The sequence below is a fragment of the Polyergus mexicanus genome, unplaced genomic scaffold (genome assembly GCF_030449975.1).
Source record: "Polyergus mexicanus isolate NDT 795.1 unplaced genomic scaffold, iyPolMexi1.0 SCAF_5, whole genome shotgun sequence".
Classification (NCBI taxonomy): Eukaryota; Metazoa; Arthropoda; class Insecta; order Hymenoptera; family Formicidae; genus Polyergus; species Polyergus mexicanus.
This window is the reverse complement of record NW_027223325.1, coordinates 11,576,564-11,596,320: the sequence shown is the minus strand read 5'-3', so window position 1 is coordinate 11,596,320 and position 19,757 is coordinate 11,576,564. Positions and strand designations below refer to the sequence as shown.

The window sequence follows — 19,757 nt, the reverse complement described above, 5'->3', positions numbered from 1 at the left end:
TAGATAGATCATAATATAAATTAGTATTGTTTTCATATATTTAATGGCAAAACACAACGGGTAAGCATTATATTATAAAAAGATGAATACTTAACGAAATATTTTATATAATCGAATGTATCCAAGTATATGAAATATATATTATAATATTTCGTAAATTAGCTCTCTCGATTTTCCGATAATTTTATCTCGACAATTTTATATGCAAATGATGAAAAACGAATCGATTTATGCAAAGCAATATTTCATGCGCTTTGTCGACTCTAGAAGTTTTGATTCGGTCGAGCAATTGTTTATATTTTCCTCCACACAATCGAGCTTTTGTTCCTTTTAGGTTGAAACTATAATTTTCTAAACGATGAACTTAATCATCTTTTTTACATTCTAGCTAAAATTATATAATCTAAAAGGAAAGAAAAGAAGAAACACATCAAAAGAAGAAACGTGTGTGTCAATTAAAAGGAATCGTACGAAAGATAATTGCATTTGATTAAAGGTATTCAAGGTATGTTACACAGACTATTGTTTTCCATGCACATATCGTTTGATGTATTTGCTTACTTCTCTGTGAACTTGTGACTAACAAGATCTCGACCAAGCCAGAAAAATACAGCTAAAATCGATTACAATCGCCGCAAAGTGGTCGTCTATTTTACGGAGTGATGCGAGAAAAGATAGATAGGTCTTAACAAGTCTTAGAACGTCGAAATGTTGACGAGAGTTTCATCAGTAATAAATGAGTAACAAATATATGTGTATCTTTTTTATTTGGAAAATTATCTTATTAAAGAATGTTTCTTCTTCATCATTTTTGTTGCTTTTTTTTACTATTAATAAAACTTCATCATTGCCGTACATATAGAGAAAGAGACACGATGAAGGCACCGGGCTACTTTTCATGCATCACCCTGTATAAATTATGTACAACATGTGTGTTATACGGCAGTGATATATATTTATATCTATATACATATCCTCTTGCTATTCTATGTTCTATATATGTTCTACGATACGCGCTGCTTGAAATATTTTTCCTACGAATCCCGTGTTAGGATTTGTTCCTCGAGTAAACTTTAACGATCGATTTATCATAACAATTAATCTCGACACTCTACTTTATTTGTCAAAAAGAAAACAGCGACGAAATATATTTAACAACGTCCTTACAATCGTTTTCGTTAAAGCGAGAAACGCGATCCGTTCTCGCTGTCATTCTGTACAATATTTCGGAGAACGTTTCTAAAAGACACGTATGTCTAGCGAATCAAGCTGGCGGATTGCAAAAAAGTGCATGGATTTCGTTTCCATCGTCGTCGGCCTATTACTGAGATACACGACACATAATCCTTCTCCGGAATAAAAAGAGAAGAATGCGCGGGACAAAATAATTAGATTGTATTGTGCAAATCGTCGCGATATTGATCTGAAATAATTAAAATAACTTATTTACACTCGTTCCTCCTTCAAATAAGAATAGAATCAAAATCTCATTATTGATCTTACGAACGAAAACATGTAAATTACATGATATCGTAATATTCATTTTATGAAAAAAAAAATAAAAAAAAATAAAATAAAATAAACATTGATCACATGTAAAAAAAAACTCTTTTTCTCACCCTAAGAAAAAAATCGATACAATTTTTAAAATACATATTTATGTATCTCCTTGTGAAAGATTTTAGTACCTTTATAAGAGTAAGACAAAAGTAAACTTAATAAGGATTTTTTTTAAACTATTAAAATTGTTTGTAAAGAATATTCATTTCTTAAAAAAAATAAGATGAAATAAATATAAAACCAAATAAAAAAAAAGAAAATATTAAAGCATCGACATTTTTTTTTACGACCGAAACTAATGTATGTTATGTTTTTGATTATTATATGCTTATATATACAATTATTCAATTGCTCCATTAGAAAATCACAATTGAAAATAGTCCCTCTTTATTATACGTACAGCAACTCTTTTATGCAACACGTTATTTTATAATTCGAGACCAGACAATTAAGGGTCTTCCAGAAAAATTTCATGCTTTATCGCATTGTCGAATCAAAAATATTATTCTGCTGCATAAAATCAATTTCCGTGGATAATAAAAAAGCTGCCTTTACATAAGTTATATCCAAAATAGCGCAAACTTTAAAGGAACTTTTATTCTCTTATTTTTTCGGTACTTAATTTTGAGCGAAATTCGATTTGATAGCTGTAACATTTAAATATTTATTAAATCAAAGGAAAATTTTTACATGATATATGCATGTATTCCTTTTATCTATTGTAAGTATGAAACAATTGAATGATGCAATTAACTGTATAAATAAAAAGTTAAATATTATAAAAACGTTTAATTGCAAAATATTGCATATATATATATATATATATATATATATATATATATATATATATATATATATATATGCATGTTGTGTGTGTGTGTGTGTGTGTGTGTGTACACATATTCACATTTCTCATTTATACAATTAATTTCATGATTAAATGCTTCATACCTACAAAATAATAGATGCATATTATGATTATTCCATGTAAAGCATATGTGAAAGATTCACCAATCGAATGTAAGCTCTCCCAACCGTTCGCGCAACTTTTTCGCACAATTCACATGGAACTTCGTTAGAAAAATAAAGGAAAACGCGAGTGTCACTTTTCATTTGCCTTAAACGATTCTAAAATTGGCGTATGAATCTGGCGCTAATTAGTAAATTACGCACTATTATATTTCTTCGCACGACATATTAGTAGAATCGATTAAATCTACACATGTTCACTACGCAGAAATAGTGTTATTCTGTAATAGTAATAATAATAGTAATTATAATTATTCTTTTTTTATAGTCTATCAAAATATTCATCACAGTGCTACGGACACAAAGATTGTGTTCTGATTTATATATACATATATATGTATGTGTAAATAACCATTTTTTTAATCCAGGGAAAAATTCGCGAGTTCCGGTCGCTCGCGTTCATTCGCGTTCATTCGTCGGATCACAAAGAAGAAAGAACAAATCACAATCGCATGTAAATCACAAAAATCACATTCGTTTTCCGGGAAAAGAATTTTCAATTTTTTTCTCGGTTATTTCCTCTTCTCATCGGAAATTACAATGATCCATTGCGAGAACATGAAGTAATGCACGAGAAACTTTGTACTTTTCATTGCACGTACCATTCAATCACACTCATTTTTGATCTCTCCTAAGATTCACATATATCCGATCCGAACGCGGGACCGAATTCGTCGACGTTTTTCCGCGCTTATATCACTTCTTTTTTTTCGTTTCAACGTAAAGTGCTACACACACAATGGCAGTTATCATCCTGCTTAAAAATTCTTATTCGACTTACTCTCTACGCGTGACTATATTTACAGCAATAAGTTGAGAAAATGGCCTCTCAACGAGATCGTCCAACTTTTGCGACAAACTCCGTGAATTAAATTGATGATTAGCAGTATATACTATAAAATAATTATTACGTATAAACGCATAGGACAAAGAAAATTCAAAATATATTGCGAGTCGATCAATTATCATTTCATGATCGTTAATTGTTGCATCGGAAATGAAGATTATTCAATTTAGTTAACAGAATTTTCGAAATGTAATATTATTAATTGCTATAAGAACAAATTTAAAGATACTGCACACGGAATTATCATTTTGCATATACGAGTATTCTATATTGCAAGCATAAACTATCGATCAAAATGACATTGGGAGTGTAATCGCAATTTCAAATTAGTTTTACTTAACCAATTGTGTTGGAACTTAATTGCTGGAACAATTCCATATTATCTAACACTTGGTTCTCTGCCAAGTAACGCAAAAAGAACTTGATGTTTTGACTACATATTACAATTATCTAAAAAAGGAAAAGAAAGAGATGTATCACGAATAATGATATAAATTATTCTTCCAACATGAGCGGTTGATCTTTCCGCGTAATACCCTCGCTTATTTTCGATTCGTGATCACTCCCCCTTCGGTTATAATTCTTTACAATAAAAAAAAATTTTTTTATAGGACATATTTTTTATAATAATTTGAAAGAACTATATGTACACACATTTTTCGTCTTAATATTGTTACTTTAACTAACATGATAACTTATTTCTACAAGTGTTCCCGATGTTTTATAATTTAACAAGATAATGTTTAGAAATAATAAATAATAAGAACGTTTTCTGATTACTTCTTTCTATTAGCATAAAAAAAAATCATTTTAGTTGTCCGCATCATGAATCGCAAATATTTAGAAGAACAAAAATCAATCTCCAATTTGGATCTTGTCGGATCATACTTTGACTTGAGGGGGACTGGGCGGGCGGAACGATTGGCAGCAGCCCCATGGAAAGTACCACGTGGCTCAGCACCTTGGCGAAAATTTCGGGTTTGTAGGGCCGTGGATGTAACTCCTGAGTTCTTTCGGTGGTTCCGAGCCAAAGTCCGACGCCGTGTCCACGTCGGACTTACGACAAATGATCATACGGATGTCTGTATGCAGATAAATTCGACCCGACTTACTGGACATAAATCTGAAAGAATTCATACGTGCGTCATTGTCTTCTATCTATGGAATCATCTTTGATATAAGGCAAAAGTTTTTTGCAAAAATTTATTTAGCGTTCTTGCTTCCTTCAATTATTCCTAGAGTACAGGTTCTGCTATAAAATACTATATGGGAGTTTACTATATGGAAATGTATAGTAGATCTTCAATTAAACAAAAAAAGCTGAAAAAGATTTAAAAATATTGTTTTAAACATTTATCAATTTTTATATCTTTAACCTTTTTAAATGCAAATTCATGCATAATTTGAATATTTATTTCCAACTCTGTTTAGGTTTATATTATATATATATATATATATATATATATAAATTTCATTGCTTTTTTAACGCTATTTAAATTAGAATGAGACGTACCTAAGGTGAACGAGGTAGCGCAATGTTTTGTCCCGCAGTGTTCTTTGACGTAAAAAAGTATGAGATCGCGGCGGCATGTCAGATAGATCGTATAATACTACGAACATCTTAACAACTGTACCCAGTGGATTGAGAAGAGTTACTTGGATGGTGCCATTTCTTGGTACCTGATAGCCCTTTTTCTCAAGATTGATATGAGCCTGTAAAAATAAAGAAATCTTTAATATCTTGTTATCGAATAATCGTTTAACCATTGTTTACATATCCTTAAGATTTTATCTTACCTGTGCTTGTATGTGATTATTTATTATTTATAAACAATATACGTACTCATATATGACAAATATTATTTATAACAGCAATTATATACAACATATGTTGTCGCTTAAAATACGCGTGAATACCTTATTGATGATTTATTTCTAAAAAACGTACAAGGTATGGTGTGGAGACTTTGTCGTTGTCACCGAGCGTATAGAAGAACACAGTGACTGGAAGCTTCTGGTGTTTCGGGCAAAAAGAACCGCTGGCCCCAAGTTCCGCTGTGAAACCGTGAACCGTAGACACCGGCTCGAGTCTGCCGTTCAACGCCGATTCCTCAAAACTGCCTAGAAGAGCGTGACTCTGTGGTCGGTGGCGAGAGCTGGAGCGTCTCTTAGGTGTCTCTTCGCCCTCACCGGCAGTCTCTGTCTCGCGATCAGTTTCTTCCAATGAGACCGCACCTGGACTCGGCGGCGTGTTCAATTCAAACAACGCACTGAAATGCGAAACGTCGTTTTAGAAAAAAAACTTAAGTTGTGACATCAACTGATGACGGCATCAATGAAAAGTATTACAATTGCATTTTTCAAATTTCGATTATAATCATTTTTCAACGCTATTTTATCACCAAATATTCTTCAAAAAGTATCTTGTAACTCTAATCTAACATGTAATTTTATACCTGTATAATATTTTATCTCTAATATAACAGCGCGCGATAAAAAAATCTGTGGAGGAAAAAAGTTATCAGATAAATAATTTTTCTAAAAAAAAAAAAAAAAGATTATAATTTTCTTGCAGTTATATAATAATACTGTTCACTGATTGCCGTCGAATATTTTTTTTCACAATATTCCGATAAACTTCACACTTCGTACTTTCTTTTCGAGGAGACGGAATTCAAGCTGCTGTCATAGTCGAAGCAACAGCTGCCCCTCCTCAAAGGTGCCGGACTGGAAGTCAGCGGCAGACCAGTTCTACTATGGAACACCATTGATGCCGCATTCTCCAGAGATTTGCGGAATCTCTCTTGCTCGAGAGCGGATGGCACGCTCTTGTCGACAGTCTCGTCGTCTCCCGTCTCTACGATATCGTCCTTGTTGTTGTTGTTTCGTACCTTGGAAGACGAGTGTTCGCTTTGCGGAATAGTCGGACTAGTCGAATCGTTCTTCCGATGAACAGCAACAATGTCCCTCGCAGTTTTACATTCTCCATCCTCGTCCTCAGAGGATTCCTTCGTATCTTCGAGCAACCGTCTGTCGTGATGATTCTGTTGGTTATTTAGGCCCGCAGAATCGTTATATTCGCGATCGTTGCTATTTGTACTATGCATTTTGCGTGAGTTTTGATGTGCGTCTTTTGTACTGAGTCTCGGAACCATCGTTGCAGCTTCTTTCCCCTTGCCAATCTTCTCTGGAAAGTTCACAAAGTCGATTCGCCGTTTCGCCCGGCTGGTTCTCGCATTGTGCAAATTCGACTGTTCGTTGTTGTAGCGTAACGACGTCAAATCAAAGCATTGTGACAGATGCGCGTAATTCGGTGAGCTTTCCGGCGAAAATGGGCTCTCTTGCGCCATCATGGCAATCCTCTTATCCATTTCTTTCTTGAACAACTGCCGGAATCGATGGAATCTCTTATTAAATGGCAATGATTTCTCGTCGTTGGACGAGATGGCGGTTGTCCTATGGTCCTGCTGATCGGTGTTCGAAGAATGAAGATCATCGTCGCTGCTATCATTGTCGATGTTAGTCGTTGATCTTGATCTGGTCCCGTTTGATGAAATGTTCGACAGGCCCTTTTGGGGATCCTTGGTAGTCCGCAGAATCGCTCCAAGCAACACGTCCGCTTTAGTGGAAACGTTTCGCAAGCAGTCCGCGTTTTCCACGCGCGGATCCTCGTTTAATCTATTAGTATTGTTACAAGTAAGCTTCGAGTGCGCTGAATGATAAACGTTCAAGTCGTAATAGACACGGTCCAAAGGGCTCGATTGCTCTTCCGGTACTTGATGATCTATCTTCTTACATAATCCGCGGCTACAATCTTCGCAAGATTTAAGGGGGCGAACTCGGACAGTTCCAACGTTGCGATTTATGGAGTTACTCCGAGCTACTCCTTCATTGGAATTTGCGCACTTTATCGAAACCTTCTCCACTGCATCGTCACAGCCTCTCTCATTGGGTCGCTCTCCGCGTTTTCTCACATTCTTGACAGTGGTTCTTCTACGTCCCGACGGTGTTCTCGCTCGCAATACCGCCAACACTTCGTCAACCTCACGCTGACTCAATTCTAAATTGCAGTTCTTGAATTTGATTTCCTGATTGGCGTCTTGTTGTCCAGTTAAACGCTCCGGTTGTCTTAAACTTCCGTTTTTTGTCTTGCCGCTATCGACGTAATCCTTAGTAGCTGCAACACTCAAAACTCTTCCGGGTACCTTGCTGAACCAATCAAATAATCCCCCCTCTTCCTTCTTATCTTTCTCATCGGAAGACGATAGCGTCCACATCAACTGACCTCGCTTACCAGCTTTCCTCTGATTATTCTTGGCGATATTGTCTTCTTTGTTGATCTCTAAACCATCTTGACCGGTCGATACTCGCGCCTCCGCAACTATCTTATTGACATTCTTGGAGCAACTCTGATGTACAGTGCAAGCGGAGTTATCTAGCTTCTGCAACAATTCATACGTTGACGGACCGGGATTCGACTCGTGGAAAGGGTTGGGCTGAGCGTAGGGACCGGCCGGAGCGTGACTGGACACATCCGCAAAAATCGGCGATTTGTAATTCTTCTCGGAATCATTGAAGCGGATCTTCGCGCCGCGAAAACTCTGAAATTTGCTATTCATATTACTGTTTTGCCAAGAAGAAACAAAGGACCAGCTGACAGGAGCAAAGGTACTCCCGAGATTGTCCAATAGTCCACCGGTTTTCGCCGTAGATGTAATTTCCGATGAGCCACCGGGCTCGGTTTCAGAATTGTTTAAATTCTTAACAGAATTATTGTAGCTTTCCTCGATTCGATTAACGTTGATCTTCGAATTAACAATCTCTGGGACTTCTTCGGTAGTCGCGCGCTTGCAACGTTTTTCCAAATTGCCCTCATCCTTCTCGAGCTTCAGCTGCATCTTGAACCAACGCTCCAAATGATCCGAGTTCAGGTTGTTACGAGTCCTCACCTCGTCTCTGTTCTCCGATTTATTCTGTAGAATTCGCGTGACGCTACGATTGTTGTTTGCCATCTCGATAGAGCCTCCCAAATTTAAGCTGGACGAGTTGATGTTGTCTTTTATCTCTTGTAGAATGTATTCTTGAACGGACGGTAACGGCGCGGATTGCAAGGTTACGCAGGGACTCTCCGCCGGACCGCAGGGAAGCGATCGACGACGTTTCCGTTCGCCATTAGATCTAATGGTGGGCGATAAAGGAGATGTATCCTCCTCCTCGCAGCGACAATCATGCTTGCCCGATTTATTGCAGGTAGTCTGCAATCTGTCGTCCACCAGAACTATAAAAAAGATAGTTTATACAATTTATACTCTTTTTTTATCTCTTGATGATTGGCGATTGTCCAAATATCAAAATCGATTCCTGCCGCTTAAACGAATCTAAATTAAATAACTGCGCGTAATAATATACGTTTCTGTAAGTTTTTGCAGATTGGTCTCGAATTCAAGAGAACAACATGAGAATGTGAGAATTTAACCGATACCTGTGTGCTTGTTTGTGAACACGCATAATAATTGTCACAAGAATCAATTTATAAGATGACGATGCGGCAATTATGGGATCTTCGCGCGAGTGGTTCATTACCAGGCAAGACGAGGCCCTCGAGGTTTTGCACACCGACAGATCCCAACGGGATGCTCTTTGTGGGCGTTAACGCCCTCGCGATGTCTTCCTCATCTTTTTCCTTTTTCGGATGCAGCGAGCACGTGAGCACAGGCATTTCCTCCATCCGCGGCAGTGCCCAAACCGTTACCTGGAATGAAAATTTACAACGATAAATCGATTGCATTGATCGAACCAACATAAGACAATATATAATATTTGTATCATGTATAATGTATAATAATACAATGTACAATGTGTAATAACGTTACAAATTTCATATACCTTGATGGAATTTCCGTCGCCATTACCAGCCAAGGGGAAGGTATGCTCCACTGGCGTCTCTCGGAATCTACTGAGATTATCCTCGGTGTACGGTACAATCCGGGTGGCAATATAGCTTGGCTCCGCGCCGTTGCTGCGCGACCACCATGCTGCGACTTGACTGAAGTGCAACCGCGAACGTACTGCCTGGTATAATCCTTGGAAATTCATTGGTTCTGAGTTCCTGGAAAAAGCAATCCGATACAAGAGTGATACAAAAGAGAAAATTTCTTAAATAGATTAAGAAATATATCACTAACAATAAGATTGAGAGACTCGAATTAAATCGAAGAGACAAAAATAAATACGAGCCAATCCAGAATGAATAAATTTTTATCAGAATGTAATTTCTTGAACAAATAATTGGAAATAAAACTGTGCTCCTCTTCACATTAAAATTGATTGTCTGCGCATCAATAACTGCGATTGACTCATACGCGTCTTTTCATTTTTTCCATTTGATTTTCTAATTACCTTGCGGCAAAGAATGAAGTATTGTTCTTTGCCGCAAGGTAATTAGAAACTTACTTGCTCGGGACAACGCAGATGCACCAGTATTCCAACAACATTTCCGAAGCACATTTTTGCCATGGCGAGATGGATAAGGACGGCACGGGATACACGGGATATTTGCATGTGGACTTTCCCAAACCGCATGGACAGTCGCTGCACAGAAGCACTTCCACGCATAGATAGGACCCGACGAAGAGACGTTCGGCGATCTCTTGAACTAGTATTCGATATCGATTGCACTTGAAAAATTAAAGAAAATATCTTGTATTAATTTATTTTTTGTAATTATCTTTTTTAATACTATGAAAATTCTTTTTTACTTTCAATAGTATCGTTTTTTTTTTTTTAAATTAATATTACAAGTTTTTCTATAATTGTGTGTTTATCGTCATCATTTTATTCGATTGACCAATTTGCGCGTAAGAGGGTAAATATATATTATGTCATCTAATTATTCCTTGATACATCTGACATTTTATTATTCCATGTAGAACCTGTAAATGTAAAGATTGGAATTATTTCGCTTAATTGACAAACAAATCTCCTCGCTCGTTCTATAGCCCGCTGGGAAAGCAGCGTAAAAGTAGGTCGCCTAGGAACAACGGAGAGTAACGGGGACACCATATGTTACTTACCAGATAGTTGTTCTCGTCGCACACGTGGTCGTTCGGAACCGCCTGCATAGGCGGTGCACAGTGTGGGCCCTCTTTGTAGCCACGCGGAGGGCCCTGGATTCTCCCTTCGCACACAAGGACTCCAAGGGCTCGAAACACGCTGAGAACACCATCCCGGCCAGCAGCCCCGTTCGGGCTGGAGGTACCACCTCCTGTCACCGCGCCTAGGCAATGCATACCTGTAATCCAAGAAAAACCGATTTATTCATTATCGCGATACATCGTGAATTTAGCCATACCTTAATCAGGCGATAATTAATACTATAAATAAATCGGGGAATAGTATTTTAGAAAAGTCAGCTGTTAAAAATAAATAAATTTAACAAAGACACATAAAGATTATAAAATAATCAAATAGTTATAGATAAATAATTTATTGCAATAAATATTTATAGCGACTCGTAGTGATTTTGTGTTTCGTTTTAAATAAATATTAAAGTTTCGAGACTTGTGCTATTGTTGCACTTAATTCCTCAATTGATTTCTCCCAATTAAGGACAGTTAGAAACAATTAATTAAATCTTCTTTCTTTATTCATCCTATTGGAATGATTTTTATTTACACAGAATGTCATTTTAAATATCGGCCACGAGAAAATACTTGAAATTAAAAGTTAAAAACTAATGAAAAGATTCTTATCGCAGAAAAATCTAAAATATTCAAAAAAAACTAAAAGAAAAATTATTGTTATTTTTGTCAATATCTGAAAAATGCCTTATATAGGAAATGGTGTGAGATTTATATTATTTTTAGGCAAAATTTGCGGAAATAAAACAGAAAAAGGGAAAAAGGTAAATTAAAATTTTCAATAAGCGTGCGTGAATTAGAGGAATGCTGAAATTCGCGGAATTTTAAATTTTTTGCTGTAGATATCGGACGAGAAAAAAGAAGAACGAGGGTAATCCCACTGTATAACACCCTGTACTTTCAGCAATATATCTACATGTAAATCTTTCGACGGTCCTTATATCTCGCTCGCGGAAACTTTATCACCAAACAACGATCGAGATTGTTTCGCGAACTTGGGGCGCGGGCCAACGTGCTCGGGACGGCTCGTAGGAGTGCCTCTTGAATTTTTGTCGTCCCTTTAAATTTGTTGTTGTGTCACGTCCGCAGGACTGGTTATAGTCGCGGTCGCGCGTACGTACAACACGTGACGAAAGAAAACAAGGTGCAGTTCGCGACGGGTTCCAGGTTTCCCGGACGGTTAGTACAACCAACATCGGTAAGACCGATGCGGCTTGCGCATCGCCGACTCGCGAGTATCGTTGACGATTTCTGCGCGTAAACGTTTTCGACGCTTCCTATATAAGCAGCGTGGCGTAGTGCGTTTATACAATATTATAATAAGTCACGGGAGTGGAAACCGCAGTCTCGACGGAGTTCAAATTTCGCTGCTGCGTATACGAGAAAATGAGCCGCGTGACATTTCCGCTGCGTATTGTTTTTCTTTTTTCTTTTTACCTTGAAGATAAACTCCGTTATTTTTCTATATCTTGTCTGTGTCCGCGATGTCGGAAAAAAAGTTATATCGATTTTGTGATATGCTCTTGTTAGATTAATATAAAAAAATTTTGCGACGTTTCTTTCTTATTTTATGAGAAAATCAAGGGTATTAACCATATGTCATTATTTGACAATTTCTTGTGCTATCAATAAGCCAGGCATTTTGTAGATATCAATGATGAGGCATACGATTTATAAAATAGAAGTCGTTTAATTTATGAAATAATACAATTGTGCAAATATAAGTTGCGATCGAACGATTCATTGGTATATACTTCGGTTGTTCCCAAAAATATCATTATCTTGATTTTGACACGAATATTGTCGATTAAGTAATCAATGATTATCAATTACGATTCTATCCACAAACAAGATAAGGAATACATCTTCCGCGATAGATAACGTTAATTGCTGAAGTACTTCGATGCAATTGATCGTATTTAGAAAAAAAAAATTAGCATTCGCGAGAAAAATAAACAAAAAAGCCACATGTATTTTATATAACATACAAAAGATTTGTTTCTTAATCATTCCTTAAAATTAAATTTTCACCTACGTCTCTGTCATGTTTCCGAAAAATTTTTGACTGAAAATTACGTCCGCCCCTTTGATTTTCAGAAGATTAGACATTATCGGGAAAAACGTACGGAAAGCAATACCGTATGCGGATGAAAGAAAATTATTCAGCATATACTAGGTATACGCGATCGAACATTTCGCAACCGGATGCTTAACGTCGCGTTATATAAACGAAAAGCTAGCACACGAGCGGAAACTCGAGGTCTCTTAATATCTACTCTGCCCGCGTTACGTCAGCGAAACGCACACATTCGTGCGGTTTGGCTACCGCGATATTTTTTTCGTCCTTCTGATTTTATCAGACGAGAAAGACGGAACAAAGAGCACGCTGCGACACGTGTAGCATAATTACGTTTCATTTAATATAATTCGCATTTCGCGCACTTTAAATGAGAATTGATAAAATTGCGATATATCTGGAAAACTCAATAATTCAAAAATTTCAGAAAATTTCTTCGACATATGTGCACGATGAACCACGGATAAACTGGCGCCGAGGCACTTGAGCCGTTCCTGAACGTTCGTATTAACAGGGGGAAACGATTGAGTGCATTGCGAGGGAAGAGGGGGGAGGAAGGAGAGGGAGAGCGGTGTGTATCGATGGCGTCGTCAGCTGAGCGCACCGCTCACAGCTGGGCGCGAGCGACGCTGCTGTCGCCGAACAGCTGATCGCGTCGACGCGCTGTCAGAACATGGCGAGCCAGCGCGGAGCGCGGATCTCGCGACAATTAGAATGCTTTCCATTTTCAGCTCGCCAGGCCTCCGTGATCTCAGAACCGAGTGTGGACATATTAAATACGATTTATGAGTCAGGGAGATTTGTGAATCATGCTCGAGTTCTCTGACTCAGGGAGTCTGTACGGTTCCTTTAATTACGATGACATGCGAGAGGCAAGACTCAACTGTGTTTCTTATTCAAGATAGATTTCAAATTAACTCTCAATATCACTATTATTAAGACGCTAAAAATTCATATCTCCAGTTTAAATCAAGATTAATTTATCCGTGATACACTCAGTAAAAAAAAAACCTTTGAACTATTATCCTTTAGACTTAGACTTAGCGTCATTTTGAGCGTGCAAGCGATATTCACGCTTATTGCGGATGCGGGTAGGATGAAGGGTTTAAAAGTTCTCTCTCTCTCTCTCTCTCTCTCTCTCTTTCCCTCTCTTTTATTTGAGAACACATCAAACATAATTATCTCATCCTTCATTTATCTCTCTCTAATGAATAATAAAGGGCAAGATGTGCTATGTACAGCTTGAAGAAAATAGAATCTGACAAGAAAACATAATATGACTCAACCTGTCACGAGCACATGTTAATAATGTCTTAAAGACGTACTAATTCTGATACCTTTGTTTGCTTATCCGAATCTTTCTTATCTCCTTTCTTTCGTGGGGAAGAGAGGGGACTGTGAAAAAAGCGTTATCTATGAAAATAAGTTTTAAAAAGGATATAACGCCGTGACAAACAAAGAAAAGGCCTTCTCGATTTTCTAAACTTGCTTAAATTTTATAAAGTCCAAACAGTTTTTCTCTAAATAAATCCTTTTTGATTAACTTTTTTACTTATATTCATTTTATCGAATCTTTCTTTGTGATAGAAAATGATGGTAACGGATGAATTGACTTTGTCTGAGACATCGCGCAGCGTACACGTCGATCTTGTTCGTTCTTCGACTGGCAAAGGAACGCTTTCAAGACTGCCCAGAAATAAACTCGCTCTTCCGGTAGGTTTCTCGGCGTTTACGATGGCGAAACGCAGTACTATCGACAAGAATATCGTGTTTATTCGCGGCGCATATAAAGTTTTATTATTATCATTTAAATTTTAATCTTTAACATTGTAGATCATGAAATGAAAAGTATTGGGAAATCTTTCAAAAGCAGATTCGTCAGATCAGACACAGACAAACATACGAGTACATTTGTTGTAACATTATCAAGATTAATTTGTATATACATATGTATATACATGTATGTATTCGTATGCACAACAAAAAATTTTCTATGTAAGTAAAGCTTGCAACACAGTCGCCATTCGACTTGACCTTTAAGCTTCAATATCTACGTTTAGCTGGTATGTCAGCTAATTGTAGATTCGCAATTCACGTATTCTACGGTCATTTTCCCGCTTGTATAGAAAATTCAAGCAAAATCCATATCTCTTTTAGCCAGGTCATCTGAAAAAATAAATAAATAAAAAATATCTAGAGCGTCCATCTACCGGGCGTTCCGCATTTCACGAGCACTTGGGAGCCCGAAACTGGGTCGGCTGGCCCAAGTAGCGAGGGGGTGACACGGTTTCCGGACAAACCTATATCCCAAGGATATCCCAGGATAACAAATCTTGTAACAACGAGATAACAGTCGCGATAGTAGCGTTTCTATGTGCAAAAATATCTAACGTTTAAAAATTTTCAGTGAAATTCCGAGTTCTCTTTTTCAGATTGTAAATAATAAATTTATCACAGAGCACAGAGCAAAGCTAGTTATAAAGTGACAAAATAATATAATAGAAATATGGTTTCTCGTACGTCTCTTCTAAAATAGACGATCCCAGTTGTTTTGCGACGAAATAATTTAATAAAAGCAAAGGCAAGCGCACAGCGTGCACCGGTGAAAGTGAGCTCCGATGGTTCAGGGGAAAAAGAGAGAGAGAGAGAGAGAGAGAGAGAGAGAGAGAGAGAGATCGTTGATCTGATTTTATTCGAGTTGCCAAGTGGTTTATTTGTGAATCCAGTTCACCTTTCGCGTAGAAATATTCCTTTCTCTCAATAAATTGACATATAAACGCGAGAATAACGTGAGCGTATGCGAAAGGAGATATATAAATTTCACTTTGCATTTATCTACATCTTTTAACTTGAAGTCTCGAATTCTGAAAGTCTTCTTCGCTTAGATTTCTGTTTAGGTTCCCTCGAGTGCTATCTTTTCTGTTGCGCCATTCGCCGAGATGATTCGCCAAGATGTGAACAGCATCTCGGCTTGCGATAAAGGTTTCTGCACGCTAGGGCAAAACCGGGGAGGGTAACGAGGTCAGTAGTGGGAAGCAGTGGGTGCAGATCTAGGTTACCTGTATATTATGCAACCAACACTACTGTAATTTCACGATTGCGCGTGGTTGCACGTGCCTACGTGCGCAAAATGCGCAGCGCGATTAGAGTAATAGCGGGCATTCGGTGCTGTGCTAATGTTACAATAGGTGCTGTAAAAATCCATCTTCCACCAATATCTCTCGATCATCCACACCCGATAAAGTAATCTATTCCCAACTTTCTATTTACTCCAAAAACTGATAACTCGCAGGCTCACAATCCTCAACCATCCTGGATGTTTTCATCGTATCTTTCCCATTTTTAATTCTGTCCAGCTAACACTATATATTTTCTGTTAAAGTTCTAATATATTTTCACCTGGAATATTTAATTTGTTAAAAAAAAAAAAAAAAAATCTCCCTTCCACCATATATTTGCAACAAATATTTTTTCGAGCGAACTGAGCGTTCCGATATTTCAATTGAGAAAATCAAACTAGAGAAAAGTTGCAAAAGAATTCGTGAAAGCGAAAGAAACATCGTTCTTCGAAAGAAGTGAGTAAGCTATTGCTTTTGGAATATCCTATACGTCTCTGTTCACGTCCCCTGATATCGCGGGGCCTTACATAATGTGTAAGAGACAGAGAAAGAAAAGAGAGAAAGAGAGAGAGAGAGAGAGAGAGAGAGAGAGAGAGAGAGAGAGAGAGAGAGAGAGAGAGAGAGAGAGAGAGAGAGAGAGAGAGAGAGAGAGAACAAGCGCGTTTCCTAACGCGTGCAGCCTTGTCGAGGGACGACGACGACGACGACGACGACGGTGCAGCGCTGCTGTACCTTCGGTCGTGGATCGCCTATAAGCGAATCTCGTATTTATAGGCACTTGCCCACCAAGGCCGAGATCTGCAATTTTAACTCACGTGGACACGCGCGGGACCTCGCAGTCCTCGCGTGACGCTTTTTATTTTTTTAACGCCTCATGAGAGAACGCTAAACTATTACTTTTTATCGATGCTTCGGAAGAAAGGATGTCTTATACCTAGGGAGAATTGCCTATTTAAACGTTATAAATGTTAATAAAACTTGCAAAAGATATGAAGATAGAATAACATTGATTGTGTTTCGAAAAATTTCATATATTTAGATACAGTTGTTACGGTGTTATAAAACTATAAAAAAAAAAAAAAAAAAAAAAAATAATAATAATGCGCATCTATGACACTTAGCACACTTTCGGTTCTATTCACTCGCGGAAATGCGTATAAATTTTTGAATGTTTGCACAGCTCCATCTGTTATCTCTCGATTGTCGCGAGATAACTCGAGTAGTTTACATCTTCAAAAGTTAAAGATAATTGAGGATCCATGGAGAAGCGAGCGGGGTTAACGGATTTCATCTTGCCTGATCTTATCGGGGTCCTGTTCTCTTTTTCCTTAACGAGACTGAAACTGCATCTCGAGATTCGCGTGGAGAACGATCAAGGGAGCCAAGCGTCCATCGCGGGCGTTACCTTGAATTTTTTTTAGCGCACATCCAAAACAGTCGGGTTCAACGAACGAGTTGAGACGACGCCCTCGTGTTGTTTTGATACGCTCGGCAAGGGAGAAGGAGAAAGAGAAAGACGCGTGTGTATCTTTCAACCGTGCAGCCATAAAAGCTCGATAGGCTTGAAGTAGACTCTGCTGGACCCCAGCCTCCGAATTACATTTCATTTCTTAAAAGATTCGGTAAACGATCGCAGACCGTGTGACGATGTGATCTCTTCGAGTTTGGCGATAGTACACTTGAAATAGAGAACAGGGGAAGAAGAGACGAAAACAAATATTTTGATTATCTTTGAATTTTATTTTAAAAATTACCATGTCTCTCTTTGTCTGCATTTGTGGAATAAATGGAAGATGTCGTTTTATCGATTCGCGACATTTGGAGTAAATGAAGCAATCGCTTTTCTTCGTCTTTATCGGCGAAACAGTCATAATGCATTTTCGCACATATTTTCTTGCCTTGAATATAAATTGAATATTATCGAAGCGCGATTATTTATCACGTTTAAAATGGCACAATTTCGCGTCGGTTAAGATAGATCGTTCGGTTCGGTCAACTACGAACTTTAATCAAATATCGTCTTTTAAATAAATCGCGTTTCCATTCATTTTCAAGCCACGTGGCATAAATTTTAAAACACGCTAAAAAGGATAATTTTACATTTCAATAACTTTCAAGTACACGCGAATAAAAAAATCCTTGAATACGCGGATAATAAATTATATAACTTATTATGCGTGTCTCTTGATAAATAGCATCGAGAGACGCACATGATTCAAGGACTACGCGAAAAAAATGTATTCTCGCTTCAAAGAGAAAAAAAAAAAAGATTAGTTTAACTATAGATTGAGATAGATGTTCTAGACGTTTTGGAAAACCGTTGAACTCAAGTCAACGTAATGTAAAAAAGAACCATTCAAGTGTATTACAAACTCTCTCATCAATATACAAGTACTTTATATTCTTCTTGCGCTAAAAAAGTAGTATCGAAAGGGTGGAAAGTGTTTAAAATACACATGTTCTCTCTCTCTCTCTCTCTCTCTCTCGTTCTCTCTTACGAGCGAAATCCAGTTGCGAGACCAGAGCCGAAGAAGGGCATCGCTGAGGGGATAAATAACAATCGGCCGCGCCAGGCTTGGCGAGCGACGAGCGGACAAAGGTGCCCCCTTCCGAGCTGTCACGAACAGCTGGAACACGACGCCGCGCTATTAGTATCGCAAAAGGGCTAAGAAAACGTGACGAAACTCATTTATATTTGCGAAATAGATCCGTTTACCGACGCATTTATAATGGTCTCGCCACAACATGGTAATGTACCCTCGCAAGGGATAGAATTTATGTAGGGCCCAAAGATCTTTTTCGGGGAATAGCTAGCTATATATAAAATCATCTTAAAGAAACCAGATCCAAGAAAAGAAGACAACACAAGATTTTAAATGAAAAGGTACAAGACAGTATTAATAGTTTCTTTCTTTGAAAGAATAGACGTCCTGATATAGTTGCTGGCTTGGATGATGCAAGATGATGCACAGCGAAGCTTATTGCAAAATAATGTAAGAGAATAAACGTGTTGACGTAACGATATCGCGAACGATACCGATTATGTCGCGCGTTTCTCAACCTTGATCAAGACACTCGCAGGTTTTTGCGTCAATTCGCGTATTCGACGAATCTCGAAGCGCATTGACATACGTTTTGCACGATCGAGTATGTCACCGCACGTTAACCACGACGATAATTCTCGATCGCGGGGAAACGCTTTCTCCTCACGGGAAACGTCCTTGCTCGCGCCGCGGAATAAAAGGGAGGAATAACAAACGCTGTCAAAATGACGAGAGCGAACAGATGGGGGGGTCTCACGCGACGACGATGGAAAGTGGGATCGTTTGCACTTACCGATTCGCAGCGCTTACGCGAGACAACTCACGATCCCACCGACGAGCCTGGAGTCGTTCCCGTGGGTCAAATAATCCCGTCGACGAGCCCCATGGCAGCTGATCGTCGTCGGCGCGACGTCGCACGGATGATGACAACGACGATGGCACTCGCCGTTACTCGTCGGCAGATACGAAACTCGCACCGATGGGACGCTAACGCGTCCGAGACGCGATCGGAACGAGAAACGCTCGACCGAACACGGGGACAGAACGGGACCGTCGATTCGCACACGTCCGACCCGCTCGAAGATCTGTTACCAACTGGCTCCGTCTGACTCCGCTAGATGCGCCGCCATGATGCGCGTTGGATCGGCGCGGACGCGCACGCGCACGATTGCCAACTTGACCGCGACCATTTGGTTCCCAAATCGAATGTTCCTTCGGTATAAATTTGTACACAATTGTCGTAGAACTGCGCTCCGCTTGACGTTTTCGAATACTTTAATTCGTACGATTGGCCAATCAGCGTGAGAGGAGCAAAATATCTTTGCTCCGATTGGACAGATTCGATGCGTTTGTAGTGATAATCGGAACGCGGATATGTTCTAGGCGCGCGCGCATGAAATTCACAAATGTAAGTACGAGTGCGATTACAAACGATATATATTC

General features: G+C 38.5%; 1 protein-coding gene across 3 annotated transcripts; it reads right to left on the bottom strand.

Annotated features, from left to right (window-relative positions):
• Positions 1-2,408: 2,408 nt before the first annotated feature.
• On the bottom strand, positions 2,409-19,603 carry Atos (atos homolog atossa). Of its 3 annotated transcripts, none has more exons than XM_070296762.1 (9): positions 19,108-19,603; positions 10,510-10,727; positions 9,890-10,113; positions 9,323-9,545; positions 9,020-9,188; positions 6,089-8,714; positions 5,385-5,706; positions 4,950-5,149; positions 2,409-4,559 (listed from the first exon to the last, which is right to left on the bottom strand). In XM_070296762.1, exons 2-9 carry the CDS (start codon positions 10,723-10,725, stop codon positions 4,391-4,393), a joined length of 4,149 nt encoding a protein of 1,382 aa, XP_070152863.1. In that variant the 5' UTR covers positions 10,726-10,727; positions 19,108-19,603; the 3' UTR covers positions 2,409-4,390. The 3 variants fall into 3 exon arrangements, with proteins under 3 accessions (XP_070152863.1, XP_070152865.1, XP_070152864.1); XM_070296764.1 differs by lacking the exon at positions 19,108-19,603 and adding an exon at positions 11,492-11,844; XM_070296763.1 differs by lacking the exon at positions 19,108-19,603 and having other exon boundaries at positions 10,510-10,919.
• Between the last annotated feature and the right edge of the window lie 154 nt (positions 19,604-19,757).

What these genes read in the sequence shown, in the direction of transcription:
- Atos (XM_070296762.1), bottom strand. Translation starts at nt 10,725, where the DNA reads ATGCATTGCCTAGGCGCGGTGACAGGAGGTGGTACCTCCAGCCCGAAC. An exon ending in GCGACGAGAACAACTATCTG is followed by an intron (nt 10,114 to 10,509) that starts GTAAGTAACATA and finishes TAATTTTTCAAG; the next exon opens with TGCAATCGATATCGAATACT. An exon ending in GCGACGGAAATTCCATCAAG is followed by an intron (nt 9,189 to 9,322) that starts GTATATGAAATT and finishes TTTTCATTCCAG; the next exon opens with GTAACGGTTTGGGCACTGCC.